Source organism: Labeo rohita, chromosome 3, assembly GCF_022985175.1.
Source record: "Labeo rohita strain BAU-BD-2019 chromosome 3, IGBB_LRoh.1.0, whole genome shotgun sequence".
NCBI lineage: Eukaryota > Metazoa > Chordata > Actinopteri > Cypriniformes > Cyprinidae > Labeo > Labeo rohita.
Window position 1 is genome coordinate 26,423,237 of NC_066871.1, and position 26,516 is coordinate 26,449,752.

General features: G+C 38.5%; 1 protein-coding gene across 2 annotated transcripts in view; it reads right to left on the minus strand.

Moving 5' to 3' along the window:
* Positions 1-25,194, minus strand: part of taok2a (TAO kinase 2a) — a 25,212-nt gene extending 18 nt beyond the window's left edge. The window contains exons 1-21 of one of the 2 annotated variants that reach the window (XM_051105302.1): positions 24,716-25,194; positions 19,272-19,412; positions 19,112-19,183; positions 18,923-19,024; positions 18,802-18,847; positions 18,480-18,576; positions 18,217-18,330; positions 16,622-16,713; positions 16,128-16,221; positions 15,173-15,254; positions 11,786-11,953; positions 11,441-11,647; positions 11,231-11,359; positions 10,899-11,135; positions 8,760-8,888; positions 8,032-8,235; positions 7,707-7,946; positions 7,230-7,442; positions 6,660-6,842; positions 4,261-5,092; positions 1-2,059 (exon numbers count right to left, since the gene is read on the minus strand). The exon at positions 1-2,059 is cut by the window's left edge and continues 18 nt beyond it. In XM_051105302.1, the coding sequence (XP_050961259.1) occupies positions 1,992-2,059; positions 4,261-5,092; positions 6,660-6,842; positions 7,230-7,442; positions 7,707-7,946; positions 8,032-8,235; positions 8,760-8,888; positions 10,899-11,135; positions 11,231-11,359; positions 11,441-11,647; positions 11,786-11,953; positions 15,173-15,254; positions 16,128-16,221; positions 16,622-16,713; positions 18,217-18,330; positions 18,480-18,576; positions 18,802-18,847; positions 18,923-19,024; positions 19,112-19,183; positions 19,272-19,403 (3,441 nt within the window). In that variant the 5' untranslated portion in view covers positions 19,404-19,412; positions 24,716-25,194 and the 3' untranslated portion in view covers positions 1-1,991. Of the gene's footprint in view, positions 2,060-4,260; positions 5,093-6,659; positions 6,843-7,220; positions 7,443-7,706; positions 7,947-8,031; positions 8,236-8,759; positions 8,889-10,898; positions 11,136-11,230; positions 11,360-11,440; positions 11,648-11,785; positions 11,954-15,172; positions 15,255-16,127; positions 16,222-16,621; positions 16,714-18,216; positions 18,331-18,479; positions 18,577-18,801; positions 18,848-18,922; positions 19,025-19,111; positions 19,184-19,271; positions 19,413-24,715 lie in introns of both variants that reach the window. The other variant, XM_051105294.1, reaches the window with a different exon arrangement.
* Positions 25,195-26,516: the final 1,322 nt, after the last annotated feature.

Here is a 26,516-nt window from a genome sequence, read left to right on the forward strand (position 1 = left end):
TTTTTAATGACTTGTTAATCATTTTCTGTACAAGTTCTATAGCCCATGTGTAGTCGTTTCACCTGAACGTAATTTGGCCTGTTTTTCTGAGCTCCCTGAACAACCAAGCTCTCTCCATCACAATTCTGCAATACATTTCGGCACAGGCTACACACACACACACTCTCTTCCAGGCAGTTCCACCCTTACAGCTCCAATTCTTCAAACACTTCAGGATGATAACAGCAATTTCATACCTTAAGTTTCCTACCACCAGATACTGAAACACCCCTTCGAGAGGATACACTAATAAGAATCCAGCATGTGTTGCTGTAAACACATTACATGGTAGCCCAGAGCTACAGATGGGCCGAGGATTTTTTTCTTCTCCTCATCTGTCCACAGATGTTCGTAAGGAAGGACATGAGGGAATGCAGCGATGGGAAGAAAAAACGTGTTTGGGAATGAAGCGAACACTGAAAACAGAGTAAGAAGTGATCGGCCAGGCACAGGGAAGTGAGGTACTGCACGTCTCCTCGGTTCGGGAGAGCGAAGGGAGAGTCCGAGTGAACGCTGGTGTCTAAAGAGAGCTGGCAGTGTGGGAGCACAAAAGATTTCGGTTTTCCCGAAGGGAAAAACAGAACACGGTGAAATCGAGCTTCATCCTTCACCACGTTCTTACGGGGAAGATGCTGGAGATTTTGGTTGTCGATGTAAACAGCTCGTGATGCCTTTAAAAAAAAAAAACTCAAAAACATAATGCATTCCAGAAAACAAAATGGGGGGGAAAAAACGGCTGGATCGAAGGGGGTGTTCGAGACACTTTACAGTCGTCTAGAAATGTTCTATACAGCTAAAATCTCTTAAAATGTTCTGTACAAGTTTAATACTGGCTCTAAAATACTACTCTCCTGACAACGCACTGCACAATAAGACTCCTACCCTGAGATGTAACAAGGAATGCTGGGATAGGTAGTCCTTTTTTGTTATTTTTTTTTCTTCTAAAGACTTAAAATTCTTACGGTGACAATGCCAACATTTCCCACCTAGTGGTAAGCATTGAAAAAAAGTAAAAATTGTAAAAAGGAAAATTAGTGTACAACACAAATATTACAGCGGCAGTAGTAGGTGTAATAATAATGACAGCATCTATTTTTTTCCGTTTCACTTTCCACATAGCAAAATTATTATTACCCTATATAAGAGTTAGTGCTTGTATATACACATGTTGTATAAGTACAATATAGATCAAAAGTGTTGAACAGGAAACTCTTACGACATTCCCTGTCGGACCTTTGACAGGTGATGTATTATACACATATATACTCAAAGTCATATATAAACGTCTGTCGTGTATGTTTGTATACAAATGGTCTCTGTACATTAGTCTCATGCAGGGAAACTCGGAACCCGACTCTCTTTTGCACATGTACATCATATTTACACAGTCGAGGAAATGGCTTATTCACCCGGCCAGGTTCAATCTCTTCTTAAAAGTAATTTTAGCACGCCTAAGCTAAAAACAGACACTCAATTACAGCCCAGTTCAAACCGACTGCAACTTGAATGGCAGCTTGCCCTTATAAGGACAGTGGGCGGAGTTGCTTTAGGTCAGCTGAGCCTCTAGATGGCAGTATGACATGTGGCATTGTTTTAAAACAAAACAAAAGAATACAGAATACAAAAAAATCATTTGAAAATAAAAAAAACTGCCTGCTGTCCTTGACTCAAATACAAATGTACAGTTTAAAAACCACTGATAGACGTTCTTTTAGTATTGTTTTAGTGCTATCTACATAATTACACACACACACACACACACAAAATCAGTTTAATCACCCTTTTAGTTCCTCAGTTTACGCCTCGTCTCCCTGAAACATGCTACAGCACCTTCTATTGCATCCGACTCGCTCGCTCTGCTCCCGTTAGCAGTAAAACTGACGTTAGTAGGACTCATCATCCTCTGGCTCAGATCCTCCGGCTCAAACTCAAGTGGCACTCATCAGACAGAGTCAACGAATAATTCTGCCATTATTCACTCGCTCTCGTGTCATTTCAAACCTGTATGCCGCTATTTCATCTGCGAAACACAAAAGAGAAAGAGCTCAGAGACGGTTCACCTAAAAATGAACATTTTGTCATTTCAAACCTACAGACTTGCTTTCTTTAGTGGAACACAATGGAAGATTTTTTTTTTTAAACAATAATGGTTACCACTGGCTTCCTAGGTAGAGAGAAATTTCTTAAAACATCTATGTTCCACAGAAGAAATAGTCAGAGGTTTGGAACGACATACATGTGAGTAAATGATGACAAACTCATTTTTTTTCTCTTTAGCAGCTCTTCTCTATATAACGTACAGTTGGTCAAAAGTTTACAAACATCTTGCAGACATGTTAATGTTAAGTACTGACCTGAATAAGATATTTCACATAAAAGACGTTTACACATAGTCCGCAAGAGAAAATAAGTTGTATTTATAAAAATGACCCTGTGCAAGTTTACATACACTTGATTCTTAATACTGTGTTGTTACCTAAATGACCCAAGGCTCTGTTTTTTGTTTAGTGACAGTTGTTCATGAGTCCCTTGTTTGTCCTGAACAATTAAACTGTCTGCTGTTCTTCAGAAAAATCCTTCAGGTCCCACAAATTCTTTGGTTTTTCAGCATTTTTGTGTATTTTAACTCTTTCCAACAATGACTGTATGATTTTGAGATTCATATTTTCACACTGAAGACAATTGAGGGACTCATATGCAACTATTACAGAAGGTTCAAACACTCACTGATGCTTCAGAAGGAACACAATGCATTGAGCCAGGGGATGAAAACTTTTTGAATTTGAAAATCATTTAAGTATCTTTTGTAGCTTCTGAAGAGCAATACTAAATGACAAAAACATGATATTTAACATTCTGTTCAAAATTTTCACCCTCAGCAATGCATCATTTTTCCTTCTAGAGCATCGGTAAACCTTCTGTAATAGTTGCATATGAGTTCCTCAATTATCCTTAGTGTCAAAAGATGGATTTCAAAAATCATACAGTAGTTGTTGGAAAGGGTTCAAATACACAAAAGATGCTGGAAAACCAAAAAAAATTGTGGGACCTGAAGGATTTTTCTGAAGAACAGCAGGCAGTTTTGTTTAGGACAAACAAGGGACTCATGAACAACCATCACTAAACAAAAAAACAGCTGTGGATCATTCAGGTAACAACACGGCATTAAAAATCAAAACTTCTTCTGATTACTTTCTCTTGCGGACTATATGTAAACGACTTATGTGAAATATCTTATTTAGGTCACTATTAAAAAAATAATAATAACATGCAGTTTGTTTGATGCCTCTTATTGCGGTCAAATAATTATGTAATTTATGTAAACTTATGACCTCAACTGTAGGTTCCCAGCTCCAAAAAAGACAAAGCACACTACGTTTGGTTCTGCAAAAAGATTGATGCATGCATGTACTATTTCTGATTAATTTTCAGACCTCGATTTCATTTGGTTCAGACAAAGCAGTCAGACAGCTTTAGAAATCTCTGGATATAACACAAAAGCCAAATTAACTTCTTTACGGTTATTCTATGGTGCTTCTAGTCCATTTTGGATCTTGACAGAACTTGTTGCATAGAAAAGTGCTGCTTGAAAATTCTCTTTTTGTGTTCTATAAAGAAAAAAATTACAGTATGTAGGGCTTGTAACAACATGAGAGTGAGATAAATGACAGATTTTTCATTTTTGGCAAAATAAAACTAGTCATAAAATGAATTGCACTAAACGAATTCAGCTTAATATGAACCAGGATTAAGCATTAAATATCTCAGAAAAGTCTTCTAACGTTCAAATCTTAAACCTTTAGACGTGCAAAAAAAAAACCTGGACATGAAAGAGCAGAATTCAATGGTTCTGTCTGACGGTTTAAAAATTGAACCGGCTGAGGATGAGCTCAATCTACAGTATTGGCACCACTTATGTTATTTTCATCTCTTCCCTCCCACACACTCAACAGCATAGCTTTCTGCTCCTGTTACAGTACATCTCTTGTCTTTCCTGTTCCTGATCTAAACCCTGAGCCCTCCCGAATCCCAAAACCCTGAGATCTATCATCTTTTAAGTAAAGGTGTGCCCATCTAAATACTGTTTCTCCACTCTGCCTCCCAGCTACGTGAAGGCCTTTCTCCCCAAAACACTCAACTGCACCAACTGAACTTCCTGCCTGACCCTCTATGAGTAGGAGAGGTGGGATCCGTTGGAGATGTGCGATGTCACCGACGTACTTCGACTCAAACCTCCATCTGCGCCCGATCCGCCGGCACCTCCGCCAGAGGCGGTTCTCCGAAGAGGCCCTGGACTGTTTCTCAAAGCCATCAAGCTGGGGCCCCTCACAGCCAAGCTCTCGCCCCTTCCTCCGTAGCCGCTCTGAGAGGAAGAAGAGGAGGAGGACGATGGAGGAGAAGATGAGGAAAGTGAGATGGGCGGAGGAGGTGGTGGTGGAGGGAGTAGAGCAAGGGACTGGGAAGAGGCGTGGGAAGAAATGTGATGAGAGTGGCCATGAGAGGAGGATGAAGATGAGTGGTGACCTCCTCCTCCACTGCCGCCTCCCCACTCCCTCTCTCGGCTGTCACGGTACAGGTGCGGCGTGCTCTGGTGGTGGTACTGCTGTGGCATGTAGCGGAGGTGATGGTGCGAGGATGAAGACGACGCTGACGAGGCGGAGGAGCGAGAGCTTGGAAAGCCACGGGCGCCCATGCCATCTAAATCCCTTTCTCGATCCCTCTCTCGGATGGAGATTTGCTCCCCTTGGCTGAACCCGGCTGTACTGTTTTGACTGCGCCAAGAGGGCGGCGCCGCTGAGTTTTGGACTCCGTGGCTCCACTGGCTGCCTGAGCGGGGCACGGGACGGGACGGCCAGCCCCCGGGTCCGGATGAGGGAGGGTTGGGGTAACCCTGATTGTAAGCCTCAGCAGGGATGCCGCTCAAAGCCATGTTACTAAAGCCCAGGCGCATACTTTCAGAGTCAAAAGACTCAATTTCTCGAGCTTGGTGCTCGAGCAGAGCCCGGATTCGCTCAGAGCGCTCATTCTGCAGAGACAACATCTCCTCCTCGATCTGAAGAGAGGCAAAAGGGTGATCACAAGAAAAAGAATTAGAAAAAGGGGGATGTGTGTTTTGATGCTTATTATAGTATTATAGTGTCATCCTATTAAAATCAATTGTGAGCACTACACTATTTCTAATCCCACCTCTAATCTGCTAAATGTAACTATAAGCCATGAAGATATTAAGATAATATGTGACCCTGGACCACAAAACCAGTCATAAGTAGCACAGGTATATTTGTAGCAATAGCCAACAATACATTGTATGCGTCAAAATTATCGATTTTTCTTTTATGCCAAATATTAGGATATTAAGTAAAATTCATGCTCGATGAAGATATTTTGTAAATTTCCTACTGTAAATATCTCAACTTAATTTTTGATTAGTAATATGCATTGCTAAAAACTTCATTTGGACAACTTTAAAGGCGATTTTCTCAACATTTTGAGTTTTTTGCACCCTCACATTCCAGATTTTCAAATAGTTGTATCTCAGCCAAATTATGGCCAATATGACTGGTTTTGTGGTCCAATTTTCAGGAAATTATTGCAATACTCAATTATATTATTATCAATTTTAAAAACAGTTGTGTGGCTTAATATTATGTAAACTGCGATCCATTTGCAGGATTCTTTTGTAATATTAGAAAATGTATTACAGTCACCTTTCATCAATGTAATGCATCACTGATGAGAAGTATTAATTTCTTAAGAAGAAAAAAAACTGATCACAAATTTTGAATACCAGTTTAAATAGTAAAGGGACAGTTCACCATAAAAATTAAATTCTGTCAACATTTACTCACCCTCAAGTTGTTCCAAACTTGTTTTCTTTATAATATGAAAAGAAAAAAAATACTATGGGAATCAATGGGGACCAGAAATGGTTTGGTTACCAATATGCTTATATCATCATCTTTCTTCAGCAGAACAGAAATTAATACGGGTTTGGAACAACACTGTGAGTAAATAATGACAGAATTTTTGGGTGTCAGTCTTTGACACACATTCACAAGAGTCCCATGACGCATGCATGTGGTGCTGCTGACACAGCAGCCTCCATTCTGACTTAGAAATTCCATCTCTCTTAGTTCATTGTCTGTATATTCCGGTTTAAATAAGTAAAAAAAATTTGCAAGTCATCCTCTTTGTCGAAATCTTCGTCATGATACTCTTGTGAATGTGCGTTCAGACTGACACGAAAGATAAGAAATTGTTGAATAAAGTTGTTACTTTTGTTTTCTTCGCGCACAAAAAGTATTCTCATTGCTTCATAAAATTATGGTTGAACCACTGATGTCACATGGACTATTTTATTTATGTCTTTACTACATTTATGGGCCTTGAACATGTCAGTTGCGTTGCTGTCTATGCAGGGTCAGATTTAATCAAAAATATCTTAATTTGTATTCCAGAGATGAAAGAAGGTCTTACGGATTTGGAACAACATGAGGGTGAGTAATTAATGACAGATTTTTCATTTTTGGGTGAACTATCCCTTTAAAGTAACTCGTTATGTTTTTTGGAGCAGAGTCGGTATAATCTACTCATTCAGGAGTATTCAATTCATGTCTTACCCTCTGCTCAAGAAGAGCTCTCCGTATAGACACCCTCTGCTCCAGATCTTTGACTTCTCTCTCATGCTGCGTGTCTGTGTGCATCTTTATTTTACTCTGATAAGCATTCAGCAGCTCCAATTCCTGCTGCAGCTGCATGCGCAGTGCTCTGTACTCGTCCTCCTGAGTCTCATCCAATCGCAACTGTTGGGTAAACAAAGAGGCAGGACATCAGTAGAGAAGCAGTTAATAAAGAGATTTAGGTTCAGTGTGGTGATTACTGCAGAACTGCGGATTAAGTGGGAAAACCTCATTAAACCTGTCAAGAAAATTTCCAGTCATATTTCACATATTTCAAAAAAAAAAAAAATTGCATATTTCTACATATAATTACTGCCTTTATCTTATGCAGATTTTTAAAAAAGTATTTCAATAAGTCATTGAGAATAATGGGAATGGGAAAAATGTTTTTGACTGGTTTCTGTGACATTAACCCAAGTATGTGTTTGCATACATGCATTATTTCTGTGATTGTGCACTACTAAAAAGTAAAACAAAGCATTAAAGATGGTCTGTCCTTGCCTTACTCACAGCCTGTGTGGACAGCATGTCTTTGATGGAATGGTCGTACTGCTCGGCCAAGATAGCCAGTTTACGTGTTTGCTCCTCTTTGAGTCTCTTCAGTACGGTTTTATGCTCTGATTTGGGTGTGGTCTCCAGCAGGTGGTTGCGCAAGGCTTTGTACTGCCGTGTCTGAATCTTACAGGTGTCTTGGAATTGACGTTTGATCTGGAGCTCTTTAGTCTGAAAGACCAAAGGGTAAGAAACATACATGAGCACTTAACATTTAGGCAAACAAACATCTCCTATTCATCTGGTGTGTATTTATATTACTAGTATGTTCGGTTAGGTGTAGGGCCATGGCCACTAAGACGGTTGGGTTTAACACAAGTGATTTGTGGTATCTCACCCTTGGCCCTGCCAAAAATTACTCTCTTCTTAAACAATATCTGGCATTAAAATCTCAAATCAGAATGCCTTTTTTTTAAATGTCTAAAATCCCCTCACCTTTAAGCTCTTGGGTTGCTGGCGGACCTCCACAGCGTGTTTCTGACGGAGTTCCTGCTCACGCCGCTTATTGTACTCCATCTGGTTGGCCAGTTCGCTCTGGTGCTGCGTTCGGATCAGGTCGGCCCGAGTACGCTGGACCAGCGCCAGCTGCCTGAACTCCAGCTCCTGAGTGGACTCGTGATGTCTCAACAACATAGCGCACTCCAGGTCCTTCTGAGTCTGACGCTTATTCAAGTCCTACAGGGACAAATAAAGACATTGCAAGAGATTAACAGACAGAAAGTGAGGTAGAAAGCAAAAAACAAATGTAAAGCTGTCTAACCTCTCTAAGCAGGTCCTGCTCCAGATTGTGTCTTGCGAGCAGCATCTTTCTCTTATACTGTCGGCACTGCAGCTCGTAATACTGCCTCTGTCGCCGCAATAACGAAGCCTCTTCTTCAGCCTGGATCTGCTGCAGACACTCTTTCTGCCTTACCAACCATTCCTGCTTCTCTCGTTTCGGCGTGGACTGGTTCTCACTCAGCTCCTGTTGCCATAGGGAAGGATTTCAGGGTGACAAAAGCAAGTTAAGGACAAGAAATGAGGCTGATGAATATGGTGACCAAAAGGGTAACCATTCGTGCCATTTTTCCTGGCCAGGAATTCTATGTTGCTTAAAAAAAATCTAGGTTTTTGCTTCGTTTGCGCTGCGCAGACTGATCTGTGTATGACTTCAAGTCGAACACACCTAAAATATTCACGTAATAGCATTGCTTTGACTATTCTCTGTAGATGCCACCTTCTCACTCGCCTCATTTGGTTGATTATGTACAATGCCAGCAAACTACTTTTCGATCATTACTTTCAGCAATTTTTAGAACAGAAAAACAAGCCAAATCCTGGATATTTTAGGCAATATAGAAATCCTGGCCAGACGTGCTCTGGAAAAATGGCACGTATGGTCACCCTAGACATAAACAGACTATTTTATAATTTAATGCTACATCAAGTATGGTTACTCTGAAATTCAGTCATGAAGCTATAATTAGAGTTGACTCTTCAACAGCATACCTCCTTGAGCTGCTCCTTGCGTTGCCTGTACTGGCGTTTCTGGGAATCCAGCAGGCTGTTGAGTTCTTTCTTCTGCTGGTTCAATATGTGCTGTTGAAACTTTTTCTCTTCTGTCTGCGCAGCTTTAATCTGAAAAAACACACCAGTAAATATGTATAAACCATATACACATACACTTCCATTCAAAAGTTTGGGGAATTTAATACTTTTATTTAACAAGGATACATTAAATTGATGAAAAGCGATAGTAAAAACATTTATAATGTTACAAAACAATAGCTGTTTCTATTCACCACAGAATAATGAAAAAAACAGAGCATAAAAGGTGTTTAAAATTCTGTTTTGGGCCATTATGCTTTGGCACAGTATCTGTCAAACAAACTAAAACTTTAATCCCTTAATCAAGTCTGTTCTCATTGCACGTTTCAAAGTGAAGAACGCACTTCATTCAGGCAATCAGCTTGTGATTCACCTCAGAACGTCTTTTTTTCACAGTGAATGCAGTGAACTTCTTTACTGCATGTGCTATGAGTTTAGCACATGTTTGGGAACGCAACAGCCACCAGTTATGCTTTATTTTCAAGGCAGATGATTACAGCATTTCACTAAATTTGTAGTGAGAGGTGTTTTTGTAAGCCTGATTTCACTGAAGCTGGAGTTTTCTGTCAAAAATAAAAGCTCTACAGCTGTTTCTGTCTACTGTACGGTACTGTTACTGCAGTCCAAATTTAGAATTCAAATTTAAAAGTGTAGAAATCAGGAAAATAGTACTGTAATTTCCCTACTGTAAAGCAAAAAATAATATGCCTATGAAATATTCATTTTCATTTATTTTATAGTGCAACTGCTGTACAACATATGGCTTTTACTGTCATAGGAATAACAATAATATAAAATCGTTATCATTATTATTATTATTATTATTATTATTATTATTATATTTAATTTGTTTGGCCTCTAAAACACAAGTGTGAATGTAATTTAGACTGAGATAGTATACCACAAATAAAAAACGGGTTGAGGCCCCTTTAAAGTTCAGATACAAGTCAATTTAAGTCCATTCAGACTTTTTTCTTAGTTAAGAACATGGGTTGGAGCTCTTCAATTTGAATAATTTAGCTTTAAAATTTACAAAATCGTCGTTTTTTCCCAAGTTCTCTCGTCTTTTTTTTTTTTTTTTTTTAAATATTGCAAGAATTATCGTATTGTGGACTTCATAATCGCGATATTATCATATTGTGAGATTCTAATATCGTTACATTCCTAGTATATTAGAATGATTTCTGTGTGACACTGAAGACTGAATTAATGGCAGCAAACCCATCTTTTCCATCAAAAGAAGAAATATATTTTAAAATGCATTTTAAACAAGTTATTTTGAATTTAAATAATATTTTTACAATATTGCTGTTTTTACTGTATTGTTGATCAAATAAATGCAGCCATGGTGAGCATATGATATTCCCATTCTTGCACATAACAGAACAAGCGACTACCCTTAAAATTGTGCAAACTGAAATTGCAGATTGAAAATATGGCCAATGAAAACACATCAATTTCGCAAAAACTCCCATATATCACAAAAACACATTTACGATAGCATGAGGTGGTTTTTCAAGCAATATGACATTTTTTTCCCCTCGCAAAACCGCAATGGAAACTGCTTTTTTTGCAATCACAGCTCATCTCCTGTACGTAAAAGTCACATGATCATTCATTAATGTACTGTGACCTCCAAAAAACACCTCATACATGGCCACACTCAAGTATAAGGGGCTTTCCTTGCCATTAATGCTTGGATAATCCTTTATTTACACTGTACACATCTGTAGCACATTATGGCTCTGACACAGCACATCTAGGTCAATGCTTTTGTTTACACCAGCCACACGGCGGCACGTTTCAGAAGCGTCCCAGAAGTGGCTCTCCACATGCCTAAGTCACCTTCGATAATGACTAGTGTGGTGGCTGCGATATATGAAAACCTACCAACATCCGTCCCAATTACTTATCACAAGAGGAAAATAGCGTTGTAGTCACATAAAGCTAATGGAAACGCTGTAATTTCACAACCGTTTTTACTGAGATATAAAATATCAAAAAATATCTTTTTTATTCTTTAATTTTTTAAACTCTTACCTCTTTTTCCAGGATGGCCTGATGTTTCTTACTCAACTTGTCTGCTTCACCGCTAAAGTTGTTTCTCTGAGTCTCCAGCTCTTTGTCCAGTCTGAGCTGATGTTCGTCCATCTCAGACTTGAGTTTGTTCTCCAGAGCCAGCAGTTGTTTCTGGTGCTGCCTCCTCATGCGCTTGTATCCAGACATCTGCTCCCTAAGAGCTGAGCCCTGTTCATGCTCCTGAATCTGACGGGTCACCTGGAACGAAAGGAAGGGAGAGAGAAGGTTGTCAATCTTAACTTCTGACATAAAACAAATATGGACTCTGAGCTGAAGGTCAGTAAGGAGCTCACAAGAGAGGCTGTGCGGATGGTGGCGAAATGGTCTCGGTTTCTGTGCACCCTCCTCCGAGCGGCCGACGACGGCTGCTGCGGAGACTCCATTTCCGGCTGATATGGATCATCGTAAATATTATCACGTGCCTGATGGACGGATGGACAAAAGCAAATTAGTTGCAAGAAAAGTTTCAGAAGATTGTGTGCAGTCCGGGCGTGATTACGTACAGTGGGGCGGTGAATGATGGAGCTGTTAGACGTGACTGTCTGTTCTCCCTCCTGCATCATGGCCATCTCAGCACTGTCGTCTGAGCCATCGGCCAGGCTGTTGACAGAGGAACTCTGGGAGCTGGCGCTAATGGACATCGAGGGCACAGACTGAGAGCTCTCCATACTGTTCACCGTGCCCGTCTGCAAGAGGTACTGCTCTGCTTCCTACACACACACACACACACACAAACAAAAAGATGTCATGATCTTTTCCTGTTTTCTGCAGTATAGAATAATATAACAAAAGAGCAGAAACTGGGCTGATGTAGACAGAAGGATCATAAACAAAGCCTCTGGATGTACCTCTTCCTCCTCTCCTCCTTCCTGTGTGGGGCCGTTGTGAGTTTCCTGAAACAGGATCTTCTTCATCTTCCTGTACTGCAGGTTGTCCAGCTCTCGCACAGCGTCTTTGGTGCGCGTAATCAGATCCATCACTACGGAATGGGGGCGCTCTCGGCATAGGAAATGGTGCTGTGAAGGGAATGCATGGTGTAAATCACAGAGCTGTATATGGGCCATTCTACAGAATTGGTCCAAAGTTAGAGCTGGAAACGTCTTGGAAAAAAAAAGGGGTCTTTTTCCCAAAAAAAACGGCATGTATGCAAATTGTATAATAGCCAAGGTACACATTTCTAGTAATTGTGCAGTTAATTCTCATATTGTATTTTCAGAAAGTTTTGGAATATGTCCTCTTCCCCAAATTGTCACTACCGAAACACATTAATAATAATTTAAGATATTGCTTATTTAGGTAAATCAATAACAATTACTTTAACATTTCAAGTGTAATTTATGAGATTTTCTGTATTTTGAATCCAATTTTTCTTTGTAAAAGGCAAAAAGTTTCATACAGATTTCAAAGTTAAAGAACACATTAGTTTGAATACACATTGAACCTAAATCTATCATAACATTATTATTCAGATTACTTTATTATTGACAAAACATCCCATGTTTCGTTCGTGACTGCACATTTTCGGTAGTGACAGTAATGTTTTGGCAGCGACCACATCACATTACAGAATTTTAACTTGCAAACTAAAACAGTACTAAAACATACTAAAATACAAAAGATTATGTCTTCCTTTTTGTCACTACAGAAACAATGATGACATGTTTCGTTTGTGACTGTTTTGGTAGTGACAATTTTTTTTTGGAACAACACCCCAAAAAACAACAACCAAAAAGATGTCTAACACTATCCCTAACAATTTCAGACACTTCTGAACCTAGCTCAAAGATGCTAATCAGCACATGGTTAGCTAGCACAGCTGTGAACAGCTGTACTCATATAAAAACTAAATGTTATGGAATAACTCCCAAAAGTGTACTTAATAGCAGAAAAAAGGTGTTTGTTAGTGACGTTCCTAAAAGAGTTACACACAGATTTCTTTTGAACACATTTACCTCAAAATGATGGGGCCTATCTATTCATACCTTATAGTTATGAGAGAGACAAATATTTCCTGATCATGAATGTAGGGGTGTAGTTAAAATCAGTTTCAGCCAATGGACTAAACATGCACTCTTTTGGTAGTGAAATGAGGGACACTTTTTTTTTTTTTTACATAAAGTTTCATTATTCACAAAAAAATATACAATTTTTTTTTTTTTTTTATTTTTTTTTTTTTTAAGAATCAAAAAGATGCTTTTAAAAACAATGGAAAAAAATAGAAAAATTATTTCAATATCATTCTTATAAGTTGAAATTTAGGGGATAGGATTTGGGATCTTAATAAAAATCTAAGATATGAATACTTAAATGCTTTTTTTTTTTTTTGGTTGTAGGACAGCAGTTTGCACCAATTCTGTAGAATGGCCCATGTATGAACTTCATTACACAATCTCAGTGTGTGTTTAAAGATGTATGAGCTACAGAAGTTACATTTGTCATACTAATAATGGCTATTAATGACTTAATTTTCCATTTTGTCACATGCAGTTTAAGCTTAATACAATACAGCTTAAGATGTGATTTATTAGGAATCTGACGTGAGCTATTAGTCACCAGGCATTAGTGTGAACATACTTTTTGTTTGTTTATTATTTTTACTATTATGGTTGTTATTCTTCCGTTCCTTGAATAATACAAATCAATGGCAGCCTGTAGAACCACATGGCAAAAAATTGTGAAACGCATAATGTTACGAAAGAGCTGCGCTGTTCAGACTCTATCTTCCTGTACTGGAGCATTTACTATTTATAATATTACAAAAGATTTCTTTCAAACAAATGCTGTTCTTCTGAACTTTAAATTCATCAGATATTTGACATTGATAAGAATATGTATTGAGTAGCAAATCAGCATTTTAGAATGATTTCTGAAGGATCATGTGACACTGAAGACTGGAGTAACGATGCTGGAAATTCAGCATTGCCATCATGTAATTATTTTTCACAATATTGCTGGTTTTACTCTATTTTGATCAAATAAATGCAGCCTTGGTGAGCATAAAAAAAACCCAGTCCTCTGAATGAAACAGCAGCGTGTAGGCCTCTAAATTTAGGTCATACTGCCTTTCAAAAAATATAACTGATGAAATGTTAATAAAAGCTCTTTGATAGATCAAACCATTCATATGTAATGCATATAAAAAAAAATGTTAATCTCAACGGTAAAAACGTACCAAACTTTGAACGTTGTGCTTGAGTTTGCACTGTTCAAAGCGCCAAAACCCCCATATTCAAAAACCCATTTTCATATTCAAAACACATTTGAGCTAAAGAGTCGCACATTTCACATAGGTTCTGCCATACATCTTTTTCAGTACTTGAAAACGACATTTCTATACTGTACTGGAACAGAGGTCGCGTTAGACTTTAACTTTGTCCGTCATTTTGACAGACAGGGTTGTAAAAATTCCGTCATAATCTATTATTAACCATCATATTAATTAATTAATTATTAATTAATACTTTAATTATAACAACACATTTAATTGCTTTTATTTTTGTTTACATTTTCACTTTTAATCATGAACCTACAGGACAATATAGGCTTATACATTTATTTTGAAGAGAACACATTAACAGAGACTGTGTCACTTTTCATGTTCAACAACACACAAACAGGGACAGCGAAGGACACTAAAATATTTCTTGATTTGAATAGATTCTCCTTTTTATGAAACAATATAGATTGTTAAATATCAGTCGATCTTTTGGTCTACGCTGTTTTCAGATGATCAATGCACAGTACATAATGTGGCTCCCATTCAATAAATTGCAATCTTTGTGCTTTGTTACTTTTGATATGAAAAAGTCTCAGATTTCAAATTCGGTCCATTTCATTAGAAAATTCAACCCATAAATAGCGTTTTGGCGTTCTTTAATGTGGTGTGACAGATCGCTGTAGCTTAACCTGTGTACTCGCCTGTGCAAATTTAAACACGTAGCAAAACATTCGTGACGTTTCCGTTTTTGTTCTGGATCAGTGTAATCCGTCAAAGTGACGGACGGTCTTCAGATTTTTTCAGTCACTAATAAAAAAAAAAATTTCCGTCAATGACGGAGAATTTCAGGCTAACGCGACCTCTGTACTATAAAGTGCATAATAATTGCGGTTTGAAACTAATCATGACAAGGCGATTAGGTAATGATGACAGGCCGAGCTAAAAGAGGGGGAGAGAACATATGTGAATGAAAGAATCAATCAGAAAGTGTGTGTGTGTGTGTGTGTTCAAGTCTCACATTGAGCAGCACATCTGAGGTAGGCCTGTCCTGAGGGATCTTTTGAAGACAAGAGTCCACAAAGTTACGGAAGTAGTCTGACCTGCATTAAAAAGAGGGAATGACAAAAGAAAAGTTAAACACACACAATACACAGAAAACATGACGCTGCAATAAAAATACACACTGTCATTTAAAAATGCAATATCAATCTTATTTTCAAAAGACGAAAGGACACGCCCAGCCATTTTGAAATTTGTTGTGGAAGGCTTCCAGCCAGCAACTTCCAGTTAATTGAGCAGTACAAAAGTACTTGATTATGCTGCTTTATATTTCAGGCTAGAGATCGTAAACACATCACATTGTTTTATTGCAGTGATTTACGGTGTGAACAGAAATGCTCCCAGTCTGACAGCTGCTTTTAGACAGGATTATGAATGAGAGCAAACCACTGAAACTGACAGTCCTCAAAACCTTATGTGCGGCAGTATATGACCTTGATCTTGGTTTCTCCCTCTCATGGCTTTCACTAGCTTTGCATAACAGTCTTTCAGCAGAGAGAGAGAAAGCAACCAGAATAAAGATAAACAGCTCAACTTTAACTTTTACTGCATCAAACCCAGTTTCGGAGTTGTCTTTACCAAACACATCATCCTCTTGTTTTCTTTCCTTAGAATCAGAGAATATTGATAATGGATGATTTACTATTTTATTACACTAAATTACTATTTTTTTAAATTATTATTCATGTGTATAAACACACACACAGTGCAGATGTTGTTGAATAAAACTACTAATTTCTAAAATTATACTTTGAATTATGTACTTAGAAACTCTTAAAATTGATCTTTACCTACAAATTGCAAAACAGAAAAACAATTAATTGCAATTGTTGTAGAAAAACACTGAACTAAACGGTGAAGACAATAGAATGACAGAACAGTAAAAAAAAAAAAATTTTAGACCAACTTCTCACCAGTGGTTTGACGCCAGGACAGGGCTTTCGTTTTGCGCAATGTGGTATAAGGCACTCATAGCATTCATATTGAACAAGGGTGGCTTCCTTTCAGCTAGAGAGAAAGACAAACAGAAAAATAAAACAAGTGCAAACACACACACAAAAAGAGAATTAAGTCAGAAGAAAAGCATGAGAGACCAGAACTACCGCTGCACTGAAATACAGAGACTAAGAGGTATGAGTGAACAAATGAAAACGCTGGGAGGGTGAGAGTGACGGAAAGAGAGGTTGAGACCAAGAGAAAGAGGAGTAGAAGTTAGCTTACAACCCAAAGCAGCTTAGACACTAAAACCCAAATCCCTTTCCCTAGCAAAAGACGTAGACACAACACAGACTCCCAAGCAACGAAACACGCTGGCCTAAATAAACCCCCTTAATACCCGACCTGACCTGAAGTTTCAGGGGTCAGTAGGAGGTGGGAAGTCATGGATCAGTTTCAAACCATCACAAACCTAGTTCGATGCAGGTGATGCCAAGAGACCAGACGTCCACCTTCCCATCATACTGGCCCTCGTCCATGGCTAGAATCACTTCTGGGGCCATCCTAAACACGAGAGGGGATGGATCGTGATAAACAGGACTGTCTTTGCTCTTTCGAAACAAAAAAAAAGCACAATCTTCTACACAGAGATCACAGATCCCATTTAACCTAGGCCAAAAATTGGCCTCTAAAACGTACACTTTATGACCAGCAATCCGACTGCTACGATAATTTTAATGTTCTTTTTATCTGGCCATGAAGTTTGGCCATGACTTGCAAGTATGAAGTGTTAAAGGAATAGTACTCAATGATTTAATTACCCTCAAGGCATCCTAGATACAAATACAATTGGAGTTAGATTTAAAAATGTCCTGGCTCTTTCAAGCTTTATAATGGCAGTGAATGGCTGTTGAGATTTTGAAGCAAAATGAAGTGTGTCCATCCATCATAGAAAGTACTCCGCACAACAGTTAAAGGCCTTCTGAAGTGAATCGATGCTTTTGTGTAAGAAAAATATCCATATTTAAAACTTTATAAACCGTAATATCTAGCTTCTCTAGCAAAAGAGTGGCGTTCCAGCGGCTCCAGCGTAGTGATGAACAAAGGAAAACCAGTCTCCTCTTGGCTTATACTGAAATCCTCCAAAATTTTACTTGAAAAATCCTCGTTTTGTACTTCTAATTCATGACCGGTGTTGTTTTTTGCTCTCTCCTCTGTGCTTTCGTGTTCCATCAAGCTTGCCTTCGTCCTACGTCATCCGCGGAAATGCGACTCTCTGGTGAATGTGCATACGACATTTAACCAAAGCTAGAGATTACTGTTGTAAATATGGGTATTTTTCTTACACAAATGCTTTGCTTTGCTTCAGATGGCCTTTATTAACCCCCTGGAACCATGTGGAGCACTTTTTATGACAGATGGATGCATTTTATTTTGCTTCAAAATCTGAACCACTACTCATTGCCATTATAAAACTTAGAAGGCCAGGACATTTTTTTAATATAACTGTATTGTATTTGCCTGAAAGAACAAAGTTACATACACCTAGAATGGCTTGCGGGTGTGTAAATCATGGGGTAATTTTCATTTTTGGGTGAATTATCCCTTTAAGACATTTCAATAGTATCTTGGACTTAAATTTGAGCAAAATTGTGTTAGGCCCCTTTTACACTAGTGCGTTTTCATTTTAAATCAGCGTTCTGGTCAACTAGTAGAGCAGAAGCTGAAGCAGCAGTGCCAGGTCTATAGACCAGGAGTTAATGATCTGTCGGTTATGGACTGCGTCTTTGCCACTTCCTGTGGATTTCTTTTCTCTGCACCATAAGTGGCTTCAAAATTTTGGTTGACCAAGCCTCTTCTCGTTGACTATTAAGCTGCAGCCTTTGATCTCACTAACCCCAAACTTTTAAACTGCACTGTAATGTTATATCAGTGTAAAAAATGCTAAAATTACTTGTGTGTGCTCATTTAGTAAAAGCAACCCTGACTGTAATTACAAGTTGACTTCAAGTAAAATCAAACCATTGAACATTGTAACCAAAAAAGTCAGCAGTATCTACAACTTACCAGTAAGGTGTACCCACAAAAGAGTTGGCAGGAGAAACAATTGAGGCAGAGCCAAAATCTCCAAGCTTCACCTGACCAGGCTCAGTTAGCAAAATATTACCTGCCTTCACATCTCTGGAAAAAGAAAAAGAAATAAAGACCTTTGCATCTTTCAGCACTGAGAAAAAAAAAAGATTGACAACAGGCTGAGAAAGTTCAACAAGCGAGCAGATGTAAAGATAAAAACAGAAATCCAAAAAACAGAAAAGCGGGAAGGGTCTCACCTGTGTATCATGTTATGAGAGTGAAGGTAGGCGAGGCCCTGAAGTGCACCGTGGGTAATAGCAGCTATTTCCACCTCCTGCAGAGGCTTTTTATGCACTGCAGGAAAAAAGACAAAATATTTCACTCTGGGAAAATAATCAAGATATGTGATATTACAATATTTACACCTGCATGTTTCTTTATGAACTGATGATGGTACAACTACAACACAGCAAATATAAAGAGACGTCTCTAATGTCAGACAGGGCACCTGAGGGAGAGCATAACAGCTTTACTTGGAAAAGAAATGAGGACGTGAGGAAGGGTAAACAAACTACTCACCCTCTAAAAGATCAGAGGCTGATCCTAGACAGTATTCCATCACCAGCTAACAGGAGAGACAGACAACATTAGCACACGTCCGACAAACACATCGCTCGCACACATATGCATAAGCACTTACCCACGCTGTGTGCTCTCTGAGGTAGCACCCTTTGTATTCGATGGTGTTGGGGTGTCTGAGCTTCTGCAAGAACTTCACCTCCTTTATGATGTCCTGCCATTTCTAGGGGCAAACGTGATTTGTTTACATGATTCAATAAATGACTTAAAATGATTGAGATTCAAACTGTATTTTATTCCCAAGACTGACCTCGTTAGACTGCTTGCCACTGAACGACATCTTCTTGATGGCCACCACTTCGTTGGAACGCACATCATGAGCCTGAAAGAGAAATACGGTCATGCAGAGCCTCAAAACCCACATGTACACAAACATTCATGGCATACAAATATTGGCATGGCTTGCTTACAAAGTACACGGCTCCAAAGCTGCCATGGCCGATCTCCCGTAGATCAGTGAAGAGCTTCTCAGGATCATCTCTGTAGAAGAGCTCAGACACCTCAGAGTCCTTCGGGGTCCCAGTACGCACACTGGCAGGCATGATCGGCTCCTGAGATGAAGAAAAACAGAGAGAGAGAAGGTGTAACTATGTATGTATGCCAAATAAGCAATTTTTGTTGTATTATGTTTATCTGCAACATCACAAAAACAAAGCATTGAGTCTCAACTTCGCAACAGGTCACATAACTCTGGACTTCCTATTAGGGCTGTCATTGATTATGCCAGCAACCGGCTTATTTTTGTGACTATTAATGGAGTACTCAAATTAAAGAGATAGCTCACTCAAAAACAAAAGTCATTACTTATTAGTCATTAATAATCCCCCTTATGCCATTCCAAAGATGAACGAAAGTCTTACAGGTTTAGAACAATATGAGGGTGAATAATTGATGACAGAATTTTCATTTTTAATAGAGTAATCATGACAGCCCTATTTCCAAAATGAATAAAACCAAATCTCAGTGCCAGTAAAAATGGCTTAAAGTCACCACGCGGTACCTTCATTAGGAAAATAATGCATAGTATGCATAGTAAGATAATGACCTTGATGTACTTAGTGCCATGATTGATTTAAATCAAGAACATTTCTTCAAGACAACATTTCTTCCAACACGCCAGTCACGCAATGGCTTTTTATCTCGGTGCGAAAATTCATCAACTGGTTTGTCTAAGATGCCTGACAAGTTGGCAAAATAACATGTGGCAACAGTTCCTCATACCAAGTCAACAAACTGAAAATATGAGGAACACAATCAAACTTTAGTTACAGGTGCAGTTTCGCTGGTTATGCAAAGGAATCACACTGTAACAGATAAACAATAAACAAGCATGGGTTAAGACATATTTACAGCTTGATTCACCTAGCAAAAAGAGTAATTTAAAGCCTTCAATGTATACATTTGTTTGGGGAACAACATCTGACAAAACTAAATTAACTGTATAACGCAGAATGTCACAGAATTAGCCAAATTTTGGATGAATAAATTAAAAGTAGGCCAGTACACTCAAATCAAAAGGCGATATGGACTAGCACCTGTGAATATTAAGCTGCAAAATACAATTTAAATATGACTCCTGCACGTTCTGCGTGTCTCTGTGTGAATGAATGGATTGAATGGAATGAATGTGGTTAAAAAAAATACTGAATTTGAGAAAAAAAAAAAAACATTTCATAAAGCCTTAAAAATGTAACTTCTGTTATACTTTTAATACATTTCTGTTACATATGGTAGGTTTCATGATTTCAATTAATTAGACCATTTAAACAGAGTCTAGACAAATTAAAATAATAAAAACAGAAACAAGAAAAATTAAAACAGGGAGGGGAAATAAATTTGGGAAAAAAATAAAACTGAATTAATAGGGCCATACTCAAGTAACCAATTAATCAATGACTGAAGTAATTACTAGCTGCATAAAATAACATTTCACAATATTAATGTTTATACTGCATTTTTATCAAGTAAATGCAGCATTGGTGAGTGTACGGTATTTTTTTTAAACATTTTTGTAACCTTTTGAGTGGTAGTGTAAAGTAAAAAAAAGAAAAAAAAAGAGCAAATGGTAGATTCCGGGGAAAAAAAATGGTTTGGTTGGGGTGAAAATGGTTTTTGGAAAAATGGAACCAAGTGTGAAAATAGTCAAAATGCCACTCTAAACTTGTGAACTCCTCTCATTTCTTCTCTGGCTTGGCATGTATGCCACAATCTGGCATCTGCAGCACACTATAAAAGACTCAGAAGTCTGTGACCCACTTAGAAGTTGTTAGACTCGGTGCTGCGCATTAATAATGAAGATGCAGTAATCTGCCCTGGTTGGGTGATTCAAAATCAGATGTGTCTTTCCTTCTTTTTCATCTTCTTCACATTAATATATCAATTGCTGTTTGTATGCACAGTTTGAATGGCCAAATATAACAGAGAAACCCATCACACGGGTTAATTCGCATTCAGACACAATCCATAATGTACACACGCTGGTCAAATTGTAATCCTGATGGCCTCCATCTCATCTGCATATGCATTTCAAATTCGCACATCATGCACAGTGGAAACGTAAATATGTATTCAGGCTTCAGGCCGAGTAAAAAGGTAGAGGGGGAGTGAAAAACTACATTGGGCTACAGTGATGCAACTATTTTGGTAACTGATTTGATCTGCTGGTTAGTATTTTGTTCATCTAAAACATTAAATAATCATGTTGTTCAAGATCACTTTCAGAATAAAGACTTTCTGATAATTAGCTCAGCCCCATGTCATCCAAGATGTTCATGTCTTTCATCAGTCAATAAGAAATTAAAAGAAAGAATAAATGGAGAAAAATCTGCAACATTTTCCTCAAAAACCTAATTCCTTTTCGGCTGAAGAAAGAAAGACACGAACATCTTGGATGACAATGGGAGTGAGTAAATTATCAGGAAATTTTTATTCTGGAAGTGAACTAATACTTTAAGATATGTTCTGTCTAACAGTTTTCAGGGATAAAAAATAAATTAGGTAGATTAAAGTTTGTTATTTACAGAAAATATTTATCTGATGAAACATTTTACTTGATCTCCTATGCTCTGGTGAAGACAATCAATACTGAAATCTGATCTAAATCTTTACTTGGTAGTTGCAGCCCATCTAAACTGAACTGAAAAAACACTCAAACATGAAGACTATGAAGCCATCCTCACATTAGTTTGCTTATCAGACAGGTGGAGACATGCATTTTATTTTAGATTCTTTTGCTGTTATCTTGATGTTCTCACAGGCTCTTGAGGCTCAAGGTTTTATAACAACACAATCCAAGTAAATTTCTACACTGTATTGCCATTCTGAGCCTGTCGCAGAACTTTAAAAATCACAAACCCACAAACACAGAGTTGTTGTATCAATTCACAAAAATTACAATTGGAAACATCCCAATCTTACGTACTAAACTGTGATTTAACAACACAATAAATTTTCAGTCTGAGTCTAGACATTACGATTTACACTCAATACATTTCAAAGACATGTAAAAGAATAGAAACCAACTGAATATATGATTTAAAAGATGGGTGAGGCCCATAAAGTCAACATAGACTGTTTAAAAACCTATTTTTACCTCTGTAATCTGACAAGTTCTGAAAACTGAAAGGAACACAATATTAAATGGGGAAAAAAAGTAGGGTGGGACTTGACATGATCTATTGGGAACTGACAATGGAGCCAGATGGCTGAAGGGGAGGGGGTCGAAAATTTTAAGGGATTTGTGATGTCAGTGGAAAAAGGAAAGTTGTTTCCTTATATAAAAGATTACGAAGACACCATTTTTTGCAAAAGAAACAACATGCATTAAGAAAGCAAATAGGGGCCATTTCGATTGCGTTCCACTGGTTTTAAAAGTTGTGATGAAACATAAGTACAGACAGATCTTTACTTTTGTTTTCAAGTACAACAGATTATTGAAAACTAAAATGTAGGGTGGGGTCTATGCATTGGTTTTTCATTGCATTTGTTTGAGTTTTAAACTGACTAAATGTTTTGAGTCCTACACTTTCACAAGAAAGTTCAGTTGATTAAACACTAAGGTTGAAATTGTTTTAAAAATGAAACATGCACAGTTGTTCATAACAACACAAGCATTCAGTACATAATTTGATTTCATTCCATCTTATTTGACATGGAGCACAGAGGACCCGGACACGGAAGTTTCCGCCAAACGAGTTGGGACAGTCAGCTCGGAAAACAACGCCAAAACAGACACTCGGATCGAAATATAATACTTCAAGTAGACACCCCTGCACAATAAGTCAGACGGTGACTCAATCGCACCACGGGAGACAAGCAAGAAAGTAAAAGCCAAACAAGTTCATCTGAGTTTCAAAGCTTTTAGCAGCATTGGAAACTTTTGTAATTTCTGGTTGCAGTAAAGAAGACTAGAAAATACATCAAGGAAAAGCACATGCCATTTGAGCTCTGTGGATCACCAGTGCTTCCTTTGCTTCAAACGGCATGATTACAGGGTGGTGGGGGTCTATGGGATGGAGAATTCTACTTTGCATTTCCTGTTTAAAGAAAGGAGGTTCACGCAAGATCTAAGGGAAAACCCACAGCTGCAAACCAACCCATAAAAAACCACTCTCTACAACAGTAGTTCTTAATCCTAAAATCCTGCACATTTTGAACGCCTCTATATTTAAAGGGATGGCTCGAAAAAGAAAATTCGGTCATCACTGACTCACGTCATTCCAAAGTCATTCGTTCATGTTCGAAACTCAAATGAAGATATTTCTTTAAAAAACCCAGAGGTTTCTGTGCCTCAAGTCCGTGTAATCAAAACTTTGATTCAAAAAGTTCCTAAAAAATGTGAAGCAATGACACCTCCTCAGATGATTTAAAATTTCTATTCATATGAATTGCGTTTACCATGTCCTTCACCAACTTTTTGAAGCATCAAAGTTTCAGTCACATGGCCTTTCAACGGAAGGAGTGAAATCTCTCAGGTTTATTATAAAATATCATCACTATGTCTTCTTATGGGATTGGATTTGGGTGAGTAACTGATGACAGAATTTTCATTTTTGGACAAAATAACCGTTAACCCCACCTAATTTATATCTTTGGTTCACAAATACAGGCTCCAAGACTTGGGTGTGTCATCCAAAATGTGCAGCAACCAAGACAGCGAAGTGCATCTCAGCAAAGTATCGATGAGGTCTTTGACAGTCTACTAATATTACAGAATAAATATCAAGTATTGATTACACTTAGCCTAATGCGCTATTATTGTACTTTAAGGGTACCAGTAATGTTCTTCCTTCCACCCACTGAGTGCACTTAAGTCCATAATGTGTTTGTGCAGTTGAAGCACACCTTTCACACCACTAAAACCTTTCTCGTGGACTTTGTGTGCAGTGCAGCACTTTTGTAAGCCTCCAGGCTGAATGAATTGTCAAGTGCTTTAAAAAAGTGTAAAGATTTGCATACTATTGTATAAATGCTAATTAGGGATGGGGGCAGAATCAGTTTCCGGTGTTCTGCTGGAAAAGGGAAACTAAACAATAGAGCAACACACCGGCTGTGTCTCAAAACCTAGTCAAAGAGCATTTTGGGGTATGAGGGGCAACCTATTGTGCTTGATGCTTTTTAGTTAGGCGGCTCACTAGGTTTTAAAACACATCCATTAACTTAAAGTGGAACACAGTTATGATTTTAAGTACAAACCCGTGATACTGTAGTGATGGAAGATGTCCGGCTAGTTCATGACAGGCTCAAGATGAGCGTCTGTCAACAACAGAAAGCCTCAATTTTATGCAGCTGTTAATGTCTCACAATCACCATTAGGTTATAAACTAAAGTGTTGAAGGAAAACAGACTGTCTTACCGTGGCGTGCTGCGATCCTGCTCTTTATTCCCTGTGAATAAACAGTTATCCGGCTTCCTCCGCAAATAACCGTGGCGTTTGCTGTTTTTTGCCCGCTGCGACGTTTCAAATCAACACACGGTCCATTTTCCTACCAACGTCCGCCTTCTAGCCTGCTTACGAGTATAATTTGATAAGTATGAATGTCGTACACGACTTTAGAGTCTATGAAGTCTTTATCTCACTCTTTCGCTAACGGTTCGTTAGCCAGCTAGCCAAATGTTTCCTCTTTGAATACGGGCCGCGGCTGGTGTACCTGCTCGCCCGCTCCCGCGCCGATCATATTGCACAGTTACATCCGCACTTTTGATTCTCGGTATGATTTGAAAACTAAATTTATTCTGTGTCTGATTGTCTTTCTATCTAACCCCCTTTTTTGTCCAGGAAACGCAAAATGGCTACGTGGGGCGGGAGCCAACCGGAAGGAAGGTCAAAATTATGTGCCGTGTGTTTCCGGTGAAGAGTGGCGCTGGGTGTTTGCCATCTTGATAAGGACAAACTTTTTCTTTGAGCTTGAACAATAAACATACAATAAGTTGTGCATAACTGCTTGATACATTACACAGCTTTAAAGATTAGATAACAACACTGCTATAATAAACAGACTGCTCTTACACAGAAGAGATGTATTTAAAAACTTGTTTAGTGTTGCGAAAAGCTACTTAATGCAATACATTTTGCGTTACTCGCTAAAAAGTAACTAATTACATTGGTTACTTTTTATGGAAAGTAACGTGTTACTTTTGCGTTACTTTTTCAATCTGGGCTGGCTTGCTTGTTTGCTTTTTAATATAAAAAGTTCTGTTTTTGGCAAACGTAAAAGCCCTTTCACAGCAAAAGTGAAATGAATAAGCCTCAGGCTGAAGGAAAAGTAAATTCACGTCTGTTTAAAAGAAAGTTTAACATTTGTTAGCAATACAAAAAAAAATATGTTTATCTTGAGTAGTCCTAATTTTTGTTTATTAGCATGGTTGAATTGGATCATCGAAGGTTAGCACCTGAAAAAAACAGAAAAAAACCCCAGCTTAAATCAAATCAAAATCAAATCACCTTTATTTATATACCGCCTTTAACAATACAGAATTGTGACAAGGCGGCTGTACAGTATTAAATAGGAAACAGTACATCAACAATGCCAAGGGCAACAGTAAACACTCAATTTTCAGGTAAAGGTAGTTAATCAAATACAATAAAATAAAATACAATATTGTGTGAAGATAAAGTGTCCCCAACTAAGCAAGCCAGAGGCGACAGCGGCAAGGAACCAAAACTCCATCGGTGACAAATGGAGAAAAAAACCTTGGGAGAAACCAGGCTCAGTCGGGGGGGCCAGTTCTCCTCTGGCCAGACACAGAGGACTCACCAGGTCCCGTGGTTCTGTGCCGACAGCCGTCTAGGTGACGAGGTCTTCACTGGGGATCCGTCTCTGGGGCTGGTTTTAGCTGGTCATAGCTGGTCAGCAGGCTGATTTTATAGGGGTTTCGGCCACTTCCAGGCTGGTCTTAGCTGGTCAGGCTGGGAGACCAGCTGGAAGAACCCGCTAAAACCAGCCTAACCAGCCTAGCCATGCTGGGAGACCAGCTAAAACCAGCTACTTCCATCTTAAACGGGCTAAGACCAGCCAACCAGCCTAGGTTGGTTTTAGCTGTCTTTTTTCAGCAGGGACTGGTTAATAAAATGGGATTAAACACTTAAAGGATATTTGTGTTACTTAACATAGTCACAGGTTTGTGTCATATTCTGAGTTTGCGTTTCACTGTTT